General features: G+C 45.4%; 2 protein-coding genes across 6 annotated transcripts in view; one reads left to right on the forward strand and one right to left on the reverse strand.

Annotated features, from left to right (window-relative positions):
* The window catches only part of bltp3b (bridge-like lipid transfer protein family member 3B), a 30,812-nt gene that overhangs the window by 6,439 nt on the left and 9,798 nt on the right, over positions 1-14,575 (reverse strand). For 2 of the 5 annotated variants that reach the window (XM_027272075.1, XM_027272073.1), the window contains exons 3-19: positions 13,236-13,274; positions 10,830-10,921; positions 9,861-10,050; positions 9,637-9,777; positions 8,898-9,065; positions 8,039-8,219; positions 7,865-7,948; positions 6,984-7,145; positions 6,705-6,857; positions 6,428-6,543; positions 6,179-6,320; positions 5,601-5,794; positions 4,783-5,514; positions 3,667-4,343; positions 1,558-1,706; positions 1,087-1,244; positions 843-993 (exon numbers count right to left, since the gene is read on the reverse strand). In XM_027272075.1, coding sequence (XP_027127876.1) covers positions 843-993; positions 1,087-1,244; positions 1,558-1,706; positions 3,667-4,343; positions 4,783-5,514; positions 5,601-5,794; positions 6,179-6,320; positions 6,428-6,543; positions 6,705-6,857; positions 6,984-7,145; positions 7,865-7,948; positions 8,039-8,219; positions 8,898-9,065; positions 9,637-9,777; positions 9,861-10,050; positions 10,830-10,921; positions 13,236-13,274 — 3,529 coding nt within the window. Of the gene's footprint in view, positions 1-842; positions 994-1,086; positions 1,245-1,557; positions 1,707-2,260; positions 2,364-3,666; positions 4,344-4,782; positions 5,515-5,600; positions 5,795-6,178; positions 6,321-6,427; positions 6,544-6,704; positions 6,858-6,983; positions 7,146-7,864; positions 7,949-8,038; positions 8,220-8,897; positions 9,066-9,636; positions 9,778-9,860; positions 10,051-10,829; positions 10,922-13,235; positions 13,275-14,575 lie in introns of those variants that run through there. The other 3 variants (XM_027272074.1, XM_027272076.1, XM_027272077.1) reach the window with 3 other exon arrangements.
* On the forward strand, positions 10,035-13,225 carry LOC109141713 (complement C1q-like protein 2). The gene is made up of 2 exons (XM_027272078.1): positions 10,035-10,082; positions 12,445-13,225. The coding sequence occupies exons 1-2, from the start codon at positions 10,055-10,057 to the stop codon at positions 13,128-13,130; spliced, it is 714 nt and encodes a 237-aa protein (XP_027127879.1). The 5' UTR covers positions 10,035-10,054; the 3' UTR covers positions 13,131-13,225.

The raw sequence follows: 14,575 nt of genomic DNA on the forward strand, positions 1-14,575 counted from the left end.
GACGATATCAAATGTGTTGCTTCGTCCAATCAAACAGGCCAAAAATATTCTCAAATGTGTTGCTTCGTCCAATCAAACAGGCCAAAAATATTCAATTTACAACCATTCAAGATGAGGAAAAGCTATTTATTTTCACATCTGACAACCAGGAACCATCAAATCTGTTATTTTTGCTTAAAAAAACGACTGAGAGCTGAATCTAAGGGAGGGGGGAGGTCGGTTATGAAGCTTTACGTCTGCTCTAGGACCTTTATCACGCTTCCTCTCTCCGTCCGTGTGTTTCCTCTCTCTCGACTGTCAAATAAGGGAAAAATACCATAAAAGATCATCTAAAAATAATCTACACGGGCACGCACGGTGCAGTCATTCCTCGGCTGTTCTTTCTCGGCCCTGCTCGCGTGCTTAGATCTTGACAAACGCCTCTTCACTTTCATGTTCAGCTCTCGACACAAGTCTGACTTTGGTGGATTTAGTTCGTGTAATCAACCAGCAGCAGCTTCAGGCTTCACTCTGGTATTTTGCCAATTTGTGGTTCAGTTCATGACGCATTATGGTATCTTAATTTTGTATCTTTACTTCTTTGGACGAGTCTTTTCTGTTTTACTTTAAAGAAGGGGATAAACTTCTTGGACTTGAAGAGAAAATTTTATTTTCAGTTCTTTTTTTTTTGTGCCGTAAAATTTCCATCTTGTTTTAATGACTGTAATTAAAGTTTTAAGGTTATGGTGGCGATGATTGATGTCCAATATTACACATATTACCTTGAAATGTCCAAGAGATTATGTCTGTTACAACTGTAATTCATCAGATTAGAGTTCAAATGTGTGCAGACTTCCTCTCACCCAGGCTGCGGTTGCTGAGGTACTGTCTGAGGCTGACGTTGCCCAGCTGGCTGGGTGTGACCTGGCCCACCTCCAGAGCCACGGCCGTGCTCTCGCCCACCGCCTCCATGCCCACACACACCGACTGCACCTTCAGCACCAGCACTGACACCTGGAGGAGAGAGACGTGCATAAACAGTCATACAAAAGCGTGCCGTCTTTCGGGACCGCCGTAATATTTTTCTGTCTTGTTTCGGCGTCTTACTATATCTTTGGTGGGATCGTCCGTGCTCTGGGACGTAGCACTGACGGTGTCGGGCGACACGCCTCCCTCCTGCTCCTGACCGGTCACTGCCTCGGCGGCGCTCTCGGTGGCGCTCTGTTCGCTCATGGAGTCCTTGAACCCTGAGATGGACACGTCATCTGTCCCCGTAAGCACAGAGATATTACGTACGCGGACAGGACACGCGTTTGATTTATCTTTAACACACATCTACACACACTGTACCCTTGTCACATATGAGAACAATGCTGCCACCTTCTGGGCAATAGAGTTTCCTACCACTACAGTCATGTTTTAAATATTTGAGATGTAATGTTTGATGTAGAAACGTCATGTTCTTCTCTGACAATTGTTCCAACACTGCATCTGTATTATTAATGTTTAAAAAGTCTATGTTGTCTGGACACTAACTGTACATTTGGGTATAAAGGAAAGCATTAACGTTTGCTCCACCTCTCTCCAGCAGACTGTACGCGTCTCCGTCCTCCATCAGGTAGCTGTCTATGGAGATGTTGTCCAGTGACTGCAGGGACGGGCTCTTCTTCATGTTCTTATAGGACACTGAGAAACTGGACTGGGAGCGGTCCCGCATCAGGCGACCACTACAAGACACAAGACACGGAGTCACGTGGAGAAGAGCGTGCAGGAGACACATCTTCATATTAAATCATATATTTCTGTACAGTTTGAAATCTGCTGTCCATGCATGCCGTCGCTTTGAAAAGCCCAGTGAATTTTGTTTTTACAGACACTGAGCCGAGACCACTGCGCTCTCTCGGAGTCGACAGGAGTCATGAATTAAATATTGCTTCGTTACTTTGTGTGGTGTTGTTAGTGTGCTATCCTCTCAAAGCACCAAAAACGATCAAAACGGACAAAATCAAAGTGGCTCCCCCCCAAGAAAACGGAGAACACAAGGCTGAAAAAAGGAAAGTTACAAACAAGGAGCTTCGTTTTTCATCTCTACCATCAGCCACGAGTCAACAAGTTGACACCAAACACAGGAAAACACATACAGGTAAGGATCAGCGTGTCATGCGTACATGCAAATGCATGCCGACAGAGGATTCACACACACATTTACACGAACTTGGAGGGTCACGAGAACAAAAAAAGGACACAGTCACACACAAACACGCTCATTAATACGGCTAGTCACAGATCCAGTGCCTTACATGTTGGACATGGAATAAAGGGAGGTGGATCTGCTGGAGTTTGAGGAGCTGAGGAGATCAGAAACCACAGACAAACTTCCTTTCCTTGGTAGAGAGAAAACACACACACACACACATCTCGCATGTGTCAAAGCAGAGGTCAAGAGGCAGAAAAGGAAGTGAATGAGTTAAGAAGTGACAAAGACGTGATGAGGGGACAGACGGCTGAGGTGGACAGACAAAGACGTGGCAGCCCGAGGGCTGTGAGACGGTGCGAATGTCGACGAACAGCCTCGTGTTTGAGTTCGACACACAGCTCGACACACAGATTCAATGAGAGAGACAAAGACTCGATTCATTAGATTCATCATCTGTCGTGAAGCAGCAGGGTTTCAGTTATGAAAACTTAAACTAAAGACATACGATCATGTGGATGATATGTGAGCTGCTGCTGCTTATGTCTAGAAATGGTCAGAAACTGAGAAATGTAGCACTCAAGTTTTACTCCTTGTTTAAAGGTCCAGTGTGTAACATTTAGCAAGATCTGTTGGAAAACATGAAATATAATATTCTTATATATGATTTCACTTTGATTTGTTACCTTAGAAGGAGTATTCTATATCTACAGAGAGAGTGGGTCCTCTTTAAGTTTGTAATTTGACAAATCAAACACTCCTTTCATGTATCTCACACATGGCTTCAAACCACGCTAGGAAGCAGAACGTTTATCCCACCAGACTTTGTTTACCTTCTCAGATTTGGTTTCTAAAATATGTAAATTTTAGTAAACTGGCCTGCTTCTGAACTGGACTGCGTTGGGGCTCGTGGGGTTTTAAACATTGACTAGAACGGCTGCGTATATCTACGTGGCGCTCCGTCCATCTATCCAGTGGAACTTAAGGGTTAGATGGGGAGGCCGAGGTGAGGGGGTCGAAGTCTGCGACCTCACCAGTAGATGCTACTAAATCCTACACACTGGTCCTTAAAGCAAAAACACCAAATATTTGCCAGGTTCAGATTTACTTCTTTCATATCACTGTAAAGTGAATATCTATGGGTATATTACTGTTTTCTATCACTGTAAAGTGAATATCTATGGGTATATTACTGTTTTCTTTAGTTTTCTGGTCTAAATAAGCAGTTAATTAAAAGTTATTAAAGTATGGAGTTAGTTATTATGTTAGATCCAAAATCCCTAATATCCAAATATATTTAATTTAATATCATTTAAAATGATCATTTTATAAGTGAAGATGAATCCAGCAAATTTAGTTGAGTGTCGAGTAACAAAGTCAAAAACAAATCAGCCTGAAAGGTGCTCAAAGAAAAATAAAACCTTAAATCCGTCGGTGGCCTTGTGTAGCACTGACTGAATAATAAATAAATAAATAAATAAATAAATAAATACCTGGATATCGACTGAGGCATTTTGGCTGCAGTCGGGTCTTTGTCGCTCCAGCCTTTGCTGCCGAGCGGGTCAGACAGCGGGTCACTCATCTGGGCTTTAGAGTCTAGTCCAGCTCCCATTTCTTCAACCCCAGCCAACCCGTCCACTACCGGCTCACCCCCTTCATCTGAACTCCACTTCCCAGAGTTCTTAGCTGAAGTCCTCTCCTCCTGTGAGGTTTTGTGATTCAAGTGGGTTGAAGAAGACGTGGGGACAAGAGGGGCAGGACCATGTGTGGTTCCCACCTCCGAGCCTTCGCCACATAACAGCTGGTCTACAGTGCATGCCCCTTTGGCTGCTCCTCCTTCCGACCCCGATCCGCCTCCTTCACTCCCCTTCTCCGCATCGCTCCCGGGCTCCAGAGTTCCTCTGCTCTCTGATGGCGAGAGCTCGGACCCCAGAGGAGATCTCGAACCCTCCGGCTGGGGGACCGGCTTCAGGAGCAGCGACACCTCTGCGCTCTTCAGCAGGAGGCCCAGGCAGACGGTGAAAGGCTGGTGGTCGTCTGCGGAGTGTTGACAAGGATCCTTGCGGTCTTTCTTGGATCCCATCTCCTCCAGGTCCTGCTGTAGTGTCTGCTGCAGCGCTTTGATGCTGCGCTGGAGAAGCATCAGGAACACGTACTGCCGGTGGCTCACCTGAACACACACAGACCAGAGTAATAATTGCACAGCGTTAGACTTTTTTTTGCTTTATTTGACAGAGACAGTTGAAGCTGAAGAGTGACAGGAAAGTGGGAAGAGAGAGACGGGGGTCAGATTCGAACCCCTGGGCCGCTGCAGCAAGGGCTGAGCCATGAAGGAGTGCACACTTCACCAGCTTCAGCCTCTTGGTCTCGTTTTAAAATCACTCAATTAACCAAAAGCACTCAACGTGCAACAATAAAATAGGTAAAAATGGAAAAATAGTCATATTTTAGAGAATGGAACCAGCAAATGTTTGATTAATAACTTAATCAAGTATCATTTCTTTTTAATTTCAGCACTAAAGGCAACAATAAAAGTGTCATCCTTCACACATTTTTGCCTTCACCTGTTAAAGACTCTCTTGAAAAATACAAGAATGAAAACAACATACCTGAGCACTTAAATGCTTCTGTATGTGCACCAATACATGCACATCTGCATCTTTACTCAATGACAAAGAGGAGGAGGAGGAGGAAGGCAGACTGTCCAATGAAAGTGGTTTGTGGAGTCCGTTACTGGGTGGCGGTGATGCGTCGTTGCTGTTCTCAGTGCTGTAATACTCCTTTAGTAATCGTTTCCTCTGCAGACGTGCCACAGCCTCTCCAGATGTGCTCCTGGTCAAACCCGATCCAGCAGCACATCTGAGCCTCTCCTGGTGCTGGACAATCTTCGCGGGCTGACACGCCCACACGGTGAGAGGGAAGGAGTCCACGAATGGCTGCGGCCGCCCTTTGCCACCACGGGTGCCTTCGTAGTCCACCCAGAACTGGGCAAAGTGCATCGTCCAAAAGTCAGTGGCGGCCGGCATCTTGAGGGCGTCTGTGCCCATCGTCGGCACCACCAGGCCCCGGTAGATGTCGTGGAGCCTGGTGTCTTGTTCGTGAGCATGGCGCTGGAAGACGGGATGGAGGAGGGGCAAGGAGGAGGAGGAGCGAGGGAATGAGGCGAAAGTGGAGGAGAAGAAGGGCTGCTCTTCAAAGGCCTGCAGCAGAGCCTCAAGGTGGGAACGGGTGCAGTTAGCCGGGTGCCGGGTGTTGGTGGCCACCATTTCTGAAGTCTGCACCGAGATGGAGCGAGGCAGATCGGCGGGGCAGGAGGCATCACGATCGGTGGGAATCACCACCTGAGAGTAGGAAGCACAAAATCGGCGTAAATATCAGAGAATATGTGCGAGAAGTCACGAGTCCGCCTTTCTGAACTCCACCTCACCTTGAGCATGAGGCCGTCGACCTTGATGTCAACGTGCTCGTCGGGTTTCTGCGAGTCGCTGAGCTTGTAGATCTCCATGAACTGCTCCAGACTCTGCCTGAGGTCGAGGGCGAAAAGGTTGATCCACACCAGGCTGCGAGGATCCAGGACCAGCTGCAGGGCGTTCAGCTGGCCGTACAGGTTAGGGCACGGAACTGGAAGGGAAAGGTGGAAGAGATACGATTCTCGTCAGGACCATAAATTCTTCAGCCAAAGAAAAAAAAAGAAAACGGCATCTCCAAATGTTTGCATTACATTTCCTAATGGAGGGAATTTGAGAGAAATCCATAACATGAATTTATTGGGTGATTCCTCATTCAAAGGACCGGGCATAATTCAGAAAATCAATGTCCTCTCAGCCACACAGTGCTCAATGACTTCCCCACAGCTAAACAAATGGGCTTATTAGATCCAGAAGGGAGGTGAGAGAAGGGACGTCGCTGCCAAAACACCGAGCACGGTGTATAAAAACAGCTTCTCGCACAGCTCATACGGATTTCTAAAATGAAACTTTCATGCGTGAAACACAGAAGTCTTACTCGGGTAGTCTTTTCCATCGGGGAAGTAGTACTCCGTGAACTCCACGTGAATGGCTGGCATCTCGGGGGGAAGGTACAAGGACTTCTTATTGCAGGAGATCATGGCCTTAGGGCTGGATCGACGCTGGTCTGCTGTTGACACCTAAAAAACACACAAATGGACACCGTTAAAAGTTAGCAGCGACGACGTGTGTAGTCTCTGTGATTCCATATATGAAGGTTTGTAAGCCGCCGTGTCTTTGTAGCAACCTGGTAGATGCTGAAGTCAGCCATCCTGAGAACAACGGAGCTGGACATGAGCTGGGTCTTGGGGCTTTGAGTTGGAGGAGGACTGAAGGAAGCGCTGGACGAGGTGTTTATCCTACCTGCAGAGAAAGAAAGAGGTGGAAGGATAGAGGAAGAGGAAACGACACATGAAAACAGAGAGAGATAAACAGAGCGACAACTCAGTTCTCCAACGAGACACCTCTGCCTTGCAAAAGGTGTGCATCACCGCACCTGGCTGTGCGCAAACACACCGTGGTACCTGGCTCTAAGCACCAGCAGCACTGGGCCGGAGGCTGTGTGTGTGAGCTCCACTCTAGGAGTCCTCCATCTGCCTCCCTAAGCCCTACTCCTTCTCCTCCTCCTGCACTCTCCTGACTTCCTAGCGGCCCATACTCATCGTCCCTAAGGGACACTGGAGGACAGAAAACCCACAGGGATGATGTGCCATGTGTGCGTGCCAGGAGACACAAAATTAACACCCTGAACAAGTTGATTTATACCAAACGTTTAAAATGTGCTTAGGCGTGTGTGTGGTTACCGTGTTGTGGGGAAGTGTGTGCAGGAGCCGGGCCTTGCTGGTCTCGAACTGCGGTCTTTAGCATCTCCACGTTAGACTTGAACTCGTCGAGCAGATTTCGCGCCCAGCCCTCTCTGGTCTTGGTGGCCTCGCTGTAGTGCATCCAGTGAGCACAGCTGTCACCTGGAGAGGTCGGAAATGAGGAGCAGGGAGGAGGATGACTTGTTTTGTTAAGACTACAATGACGACATGACATTTCACTGATTTTAGCTTCCCTCCACTGGCTTCCAGTGTGTTTTAGGATTGATTTTATGACTGTACCGAGAATTTTTAAAAACTTTTAACACTGATAACCCCGTACAAGTTAGCACAGAGCCTCAGATCCTCGGACGGGTCTCTTCTCGTTGTTCCAAGATCGAGACTCAAAACAAGAGGTGACCGCTTGACTTTGGACTCCGGATATGCCGAGAAAAGGCTCTCTGAATCAATGAACTCTTTTAAAATCACTTCTTAAAACTTATTTTCAGACTTGCCTCTTTGCGATGTCATCTATCTTTTCATTTCTTTATCTTTTTATTAATATTTATTGTCTTTTTTAATCATTTCTTTTATCATCTTTCTCTTCATTGTACTGCCTGATTCTTTGGCATTGAATCAGTTACGTTTTTACTTTCTCTTTACCTGTGTGGCCCACTGCTCTGTTAAGCACTTTGTAAACTCTAAACCTTTTTTTAAGATGTAGGGACCTGGTCCCAGACAGTTTTATGTGACACAAGACCAATAAAACTTGCAGGAAACTGCAGTGAGAACAAAGCGAGCATGCAGGAAGCATATCATAGTAGTAGAAAATGTAGCAATGACTTCATGGTAAGGTGGTTTTGGTATTACTGTAGGATTCATACCTGCTCTGTGGAATGGGTAATAGTCCAAAGTGATGGTGCTGAAGGAGAGCTGCATGGCTCCACCTGTTATCCTCTTATTGATCACTGCACAGAGGAGGAGAAAGACATAAAAACAGGTCAAGCTAAGTGAAATGTAAAAGTATCGAGGTATGGTACGAGTAAGATGTGTGTTACCTTTGTCCTTAGCGTGAATGTCATCGCAGATATGCAGGTCGAGGTGCGTGATCTGGAGGTGGTGGGACGTCTCGCATACGTCGTAGGCGCTGAACAGCCTGGCCATGGTCGCGCTCTGGTCGGCTGCTGTGGACGCCTGCTGGGTGCGCACCTGCTGAGCTGAGGGGGGCGCCGACGACACCTGGCGAACGTGGACGCACAAAAATGTGCAGATACTTACGATTAGTGTTGACGTTTTAGATGCTGATGTATTGCTGATGCTTGTGATGGTGGATTCTGTGTTTGCCAGGCTGTTGCTGGTGATGACTGTTAGTGTTTTTGTTTGTTTTCATGTCAGTTTTTTAGCTCAGAGCAGCAGACTCTGAAAATCAATAACTTATTCTTTTATTCATTCTTTTTTAAACTGTGAGCATCTATAAACAGCTGAATCCTGTTATACTCAGTCCTTCCAGCAGATGGAGCTTCTCACCATACTACAGAAAACACACACACCAGTGTAAGTTAGGATGTGGACGGGTGTGAATTAGTGTGGGCAGTTAATGTACACTTTGTAAGTGTATCTGTTTAAAAAGGCAAAAAAAAAAATAGGGCACACTGAGAGACGAAGCTGGTGTAGGCAGATAGACGCCATATGGCATCAGGGAATTGACACAGAGAGGGGCAGACGTGATATCCATGGACACAAGGACAAACTATCAGACCGTGATGTGGCTCATCCACAGAGGGAGGAATTAGGGCATGGACGAGGAGAGGGAGGGGGATGTTAAAGGTGAAAAGTGAGAGTAGAGTGAGAAAGTGTGAGTGTGAAATTTGCCCTCTGTGTGTGGTTTGAAGTCTCGTGAGTCGGTCATGTGAGCACCTGGTCCTCCGTGGCCATGCTCTTCCTCTGCTGTGCAGACTTCTCCATGGCCTCGCTGAGAGACTTGGCATACTGCACCATGGCTTTGAGCTGGGAGTCGGTCAGCACCCAGAGCAGATCGTCCAGGATCAGAATCAGCTTGGAGGCCACCACGTTACAGTCCTTAATCTGTGGCAGGTAGAGGAGGTTGGCATAAAACATGCATTATGCAAGCGGTGGTAGCCTGAGAGCTGCTATTAATGTAACACGACGCTCAAAAGGGAAATTCTCTTATCGTGTGAGCTCTGCTCATAACAGGTTGGGACAAACACACTAATCACAAACAGAATATTCCTTTTTACTTTACAAACACTAACTGCACTGACAGCACATGTGACTTCGTGATAAACGCTTCACTCAGCAGTTCTGTAAAGAAACAAATGGCGTTAATTACTTTCACAGACCGCACACTGAAGTCTTTGTGCACTTTATGCTGCATTATATTAAATCTGCACATCTCCAAAAACAGGCATTAGCTCTGTTTTGGGTTTTTTTTTTTTTTGATTAAATGCACACCAGCCGTTTGATGAATTGCTGCTGTTGGCCCTGGAGCCTGCGAGGCCACACAGAGGGACTATTGTTCACAGCAGACAAGAGGATGTCGCTTAGAGAAATCTGGGTTTCAAGCCATCAAATTTCCAAAAGTGAATGTCAGAATCTATTCAAAGGATGTACGAGAGTGTGTGTGTGTCTGACTGACCCGTCTCTTTAGTGTGACTCTGATCTTGGACTGGTTGGTGATGAGACGAATGGGGGCGCTCAGCATCTCATGCTCGGCGCTCTGGATGGCGTCGGCCTCGATACGGATCATCTGCCAACTGATCTCCTTGAACGTCAGGATCTGGACCAGACGAGGAGTGTTAGTACGATGAGAAACTACGAGTGACGTGACATCCTTTAAATAAAAAAAGGATAAATGCAGACCTCTCCCCTCTGAGGGTCCTGGATGCGGGTGAATCGCAGGTCACTGATGCTCCAGCTGGTGTTGACGCTGTAGACCTGCAGCTGGGAGAGCTCAAAGGAGGCGTTAAAGGCCTTGGCACTGATCCTGATGACGATGGAGTTGATGGACAGCGACATCCCTTCTACCACCTTCTCTGCAAAGCCATATTCACTGCATGGGAGAGAGAGGAGGGTGGAGACAAAGTAAGGCAAACAAAGTGATAAGTAGTGCTTGGCAACAGGCTAATATATTTTTTTTAATACTACAGCGCGTATTAGTCTGTATTATACCAACAGATGTTGTTTGAACGCAAGTTTAAATAATTCAAATGTGATACTGGAACAAAGATTACATGAAACACAAACATTACATTTTCTTCTCACACATATTTCTTTGACACAAAAGGGTGTGTTAGGAATGTACTACTACTACTACTACTACTACTACTACTACTACTACTACTACTACTACTACTACTACTACTACTACTAATAATAATAATACAATAACAAGAATAAATTATTACACTTATTTTGTTTTATGTGTCATTTGCTGCATGAATACATCTTACAGATAGTTAGGTCAGTGCTACACAGTTAATTTGATATTCAATACTCTAAGATAGTTTAGATTAAGTGAATCTATTAAACAGAATGATATTATTCATGAAATCTTTGTAATGGAGAGAAACATCTTCTTTGTGAGACTACAGAAAAGTGTGAAACATATATATTGCCCCTAAACGCCTTCTATTATTTAACTTTTTGTAATTTTTGTTTCTTCTTAACTCATCTACTTATTTGTATTAAATAGAAACACGCCATGATTTCTCTTCATATTCACTTGTTCTATAAAAATGTGTATAGACGGATCATCTTAAAAAATTATTACCAAACAATAAGTGTTTGCTAACATTCAAGAGAAGGAGGCTCTCGAACGCAGACGCTCACCTCTGTCCTGATGCTGTTGCTATGGGAGACGGGCCATTGGGGGGACGGGGCTCATCACAGGTACTCATCTCCATCTCCACTTTATCCAGGGTCTGCAGGCAAGTCACAGGGTTAACTTCACGATCAACGACCACTGTCTTCGCAAAGTGATTTTGATTCTGTAGTTAATTTTTTTTTTTTTTTTTTTTTACATATTTTGGCACGTATTTAGTCATAACACAGGAATATTGTTACTTCCATCAACCTATTTAGCACCATTTTGTGAGTTACAATGAGTCATCCCGTCACAATGTTTGAACTTTGCAGTACAGATTTTTTTTAAAAGTGGAGAAAGGTTGTTGCAGCCTTGTCTAACTCTTTTGACACCGGAGATGAAGCCGCCTACACGTTTTTCCCTTCCACTTGACAAGTCGCCTGTCTAGTAACGTAAAACACCTCGAAACTCTGAATCATGCCGTTTGTAATCTCAGATGAATAAAACTCCTGACACAACAAGCCTCTTCATCGCTGTGCGTAGCACCTTCAGGCAGTAGCCTCTCCTCAGCCGTGTTATCGTACACTCGCACCCGTGTTATGGGATCAGGTTACACGAGGTCACGTGTGGGCCTCGAGGTCCTCGGCATTATTAGTTGTTTGGCTTTGATTGGGAACAGTAGGTGCCAGTGTAAAATATTGTTTGGGGTTGGTAAGGAATAAACTGGCTCGTGTTTGATGAAACAACGCAATGGATTGTTCATTAAAACAAGGCACAAACAAAGGGGATCCAATTGATTCTCATTTATTGTTAGCTGGTTGTTTTCTGGTGGAAAGGAGAAATAATAGAACAGCAAAATATTAATCCACACAACTCAAACTTAAGGGTCAATTAACAATTGAACAAAGATTCTTAATCTAAACAAATCTTAAGAAAATGGGGAAATTAACATTTATACTATAAATTTACCTACTGAATATACTATGAGTGTGTGGAACCAAAAAAGGATAACTCACATCAAATACGCAGCTCAAACTTTGAGCCTTACTAAAGGCTCACGTCCCGACCAGGGCGTTACGCTCCGCTCATACAAACCGTCTAGTTGTACCCTCGCCTCTCGCAAAGCGAGGTCACTCTAAACTCTTCTCTGTGGTCGTCCCCAAATGGTGGAATGACCTACCAACGGCTACTAGAACAGCAACATCCCTTTCTACCTTTAAAAAACTTGTAAAAACCTTTCTGTTTCGAGAATGCTTCCCTGCCTAACAAAACTAACAAAACTAACAACTACTCTGTGTCCTTTACACCTTTCTCAGCTTATGTCCTCCTCTGTAAGTCGCTTTGGATAAAAGCGTCTGCTAAATGCAATGTAATGTAATGTAATGTAAAGAATGAGGGAGGGTGAGGATGAGGCCAGCCAGCTCCTTTGTTCTCCATTAAGGACAAAAAGGCCTCACCCAGGTGAGCTGGCCTAAATAGACTTGAGGGCTCCACCCTCCATTGATGGGAGGTGAAAGGAGGCAGGGATTATATATGTAGTATAGTATGTATATATGAGGACTGAGGAGCATACAACTTGCAGGTTTTGTGGAGACGAGTGTAAAATGGACCGCTTGTTCCTCTGGTTGTTGTTGGTATTAGGCATGTGCACTGGGAGTTACAGCTACCTAGGGACTGGGACCAGCCTGGAAGCCTGTCAACCCGACACCTGCGCCCTGCTCAGTGAGTTGGCAGCCTTGAGAGAGAAGCTGGCAGCCATGACGCAGACACAGAGCAAGCTTGAGGAAACCCTCAGTGCCGCAATGGCCACGATGGAAGCGAGCGTGCAGTCCTACAAAAGCGAGGTGGAGGAGCTCTGGCGGGTAAACGAGAATCATGACAAGCAGCTGAAGGCACTCGCAGACGTCACGTCTGCAGCTTCATCAAAGATCGCTTTCACCGCTACTTTAGAGAGCTCAGTTGGTCCGTTTGCACAAGACATGACACTGAGATATCTAAGAATCCTCACTAACATCGGCAAAGGCTACAACCCCGCCACTGGCATCTTCACCGCCACAGTCCGGGGGGTCTACTACTTCCGCTACACTATGTTCAACAACATCGTCGGACATCCCAACTCAGTGGTGTTACTGATGAAGAACGGCCAGAGGATGGTGTCTTCCTGGGACACTGCGGGTGGCGATGCAAACGACAGTGCGTCCAACGCAGCGGTGTTGCAGCTGGAGGTCGGAGACAACGTGTATGTGCAGCTCTTCCGGAATAGACTCCTCTACGACGACGGCATGTTCTACAACACCTTCAGCGGTTTCCTGCTCTACAGCTTGTGATGATCGGTGTCATTTAACACGTGATGGCCGCTGAGTAAATTATGCAGCAGTGCATCGTTTTTTTTTTTTTTTTTTTGTTAATTTGTGGTGACAGATTAAACTTACCAAAGAGATTGGGTGAGTCTTCAACTTTGTCCATGGTATCTGTGAATGAAAACAGTTAAATCAAGGGTTAAATCAAGCCAAAAACGGCGAGTAGGCGATGTAGTTCATAGATAAAGCAAGAAAAAAAAAAAGAAATCAGTGAGTCTAGACTGGCTGGCAGCTCCGGATCTAACAACACGGAGCATCTTGATTGTGAAGTGTGTGTCAAATTATGTAGCAAAAAAGATTAAATGCTCATGTTCACGTGTTTTTCCATGGAGCAGCGTCATAAATCAAGAAGTGAGAAAACGCTCAGGATTTAATTGTATTGACAATTTAATCGCTTTGAAAGGCCAGAAGGTGTCAGCAGGGGGTGCTACCTCAAGCCTGTCACTTTGAGACATCAAACTAGACACACTGATTTAAAAAAAAAAAGGCAATAAATGTATGTGTTTATGAGTTTTAAATAAACTTTTATTCACTTTCATTTGTGTGAGACAGTCTTTTACGATGACGTGGTGAGAGTGTTGTGTTTAGTGCCTCTGTAACAGGAAAACACAAAGACGAGATGGAGATCTAACACATGAGGAAGTAAGATAAAAATCGCTGTTCTCCTTTTTTTTGTTTTATTTAAACCAGTTTAACAGAAAACGCTGCAATACCGTGTGAAGTGGAGCCAGGCGGTACCACAGCTCCACTGTTCCCTGAGAAATCTGATGCTCCACACACACCTATTGTCAGTGATGTGGGTATTATAGTCGCAACACTGCATTAGTGTTACACGCGCTGTCGATGACACGGCGAACGAGTCGAGTAAAGACAAGAGGCTACGTCTCTCGAGGACGGCGAAGGGAGGGTGGGCGACCGACAGAGTGGGGTTTCAAACGTGTGGAGGCAGATGTGTGACGTAGAGGTGGAGAGAGAGAAATGAGGTGGAGGAGGAAGGTGGAGAGTGGACCTTGGTCTGAATAAAAGTCCAGTCACGAAGCAAAGTACGCATCTCCATTCACTGTTTCCAGGGTGTGCCGGAGTCTGACATACATGGCACTTACCCGACGACCATGACGTGTGTGTGTGTGTGTGTGTGTGTGTGTGTGTGTGTGTGTGTGTGTGTGTGTGTGTGTGTGTGTGTGTGTGTGTGTGTGTGTGTGTGTGTGTGTGTGTGTGCAGTGCAAAGAGCCATTCCAAGTGTATGAGATGTGTTGATTGGTATCTAGACTGTGTCTTCATTTAACTGTCTGTATATAAACAGAGGATAATTATGCCGTTTTCTAAGCCTTAAAAACAATGTGAGTCAGTTTGATTCATGACTTTAAACGACGTTTGGTCCAATAAATCTTATCTCTGTTCTTTGATTTTAA

Source organism: Larimichthys crocea, chromosome XX (genome assembly GCF_000972845.2).
Source record: "Larimichthys crocea isolate SSNF chromosome XX, L_crocea_2.0, whole genome shotgun sequence".
In the NCBI taxonomy this organism is placed as follows: domain Eukaryota; kingdom Metazoa; phylum Chordata; class Actinopteri; family Sciaenidae; genus Larimichthys; species Larimichthys crocea.

Coding starts and splice junctions, on each gene's coding strand:
- LOC109141713 (XM_027272078.1), top strand. CDS start 10,055: ATGGGAGAGAGAGGAGGGTGGAGACAAA. Junction 10,083..12,444: donor GAGAGGAGGGTGGAGACAAA/GTAAGGCAAACA, acceptor TGTTGGTATTAG/GCATGTGCACTGGGAGTTAC.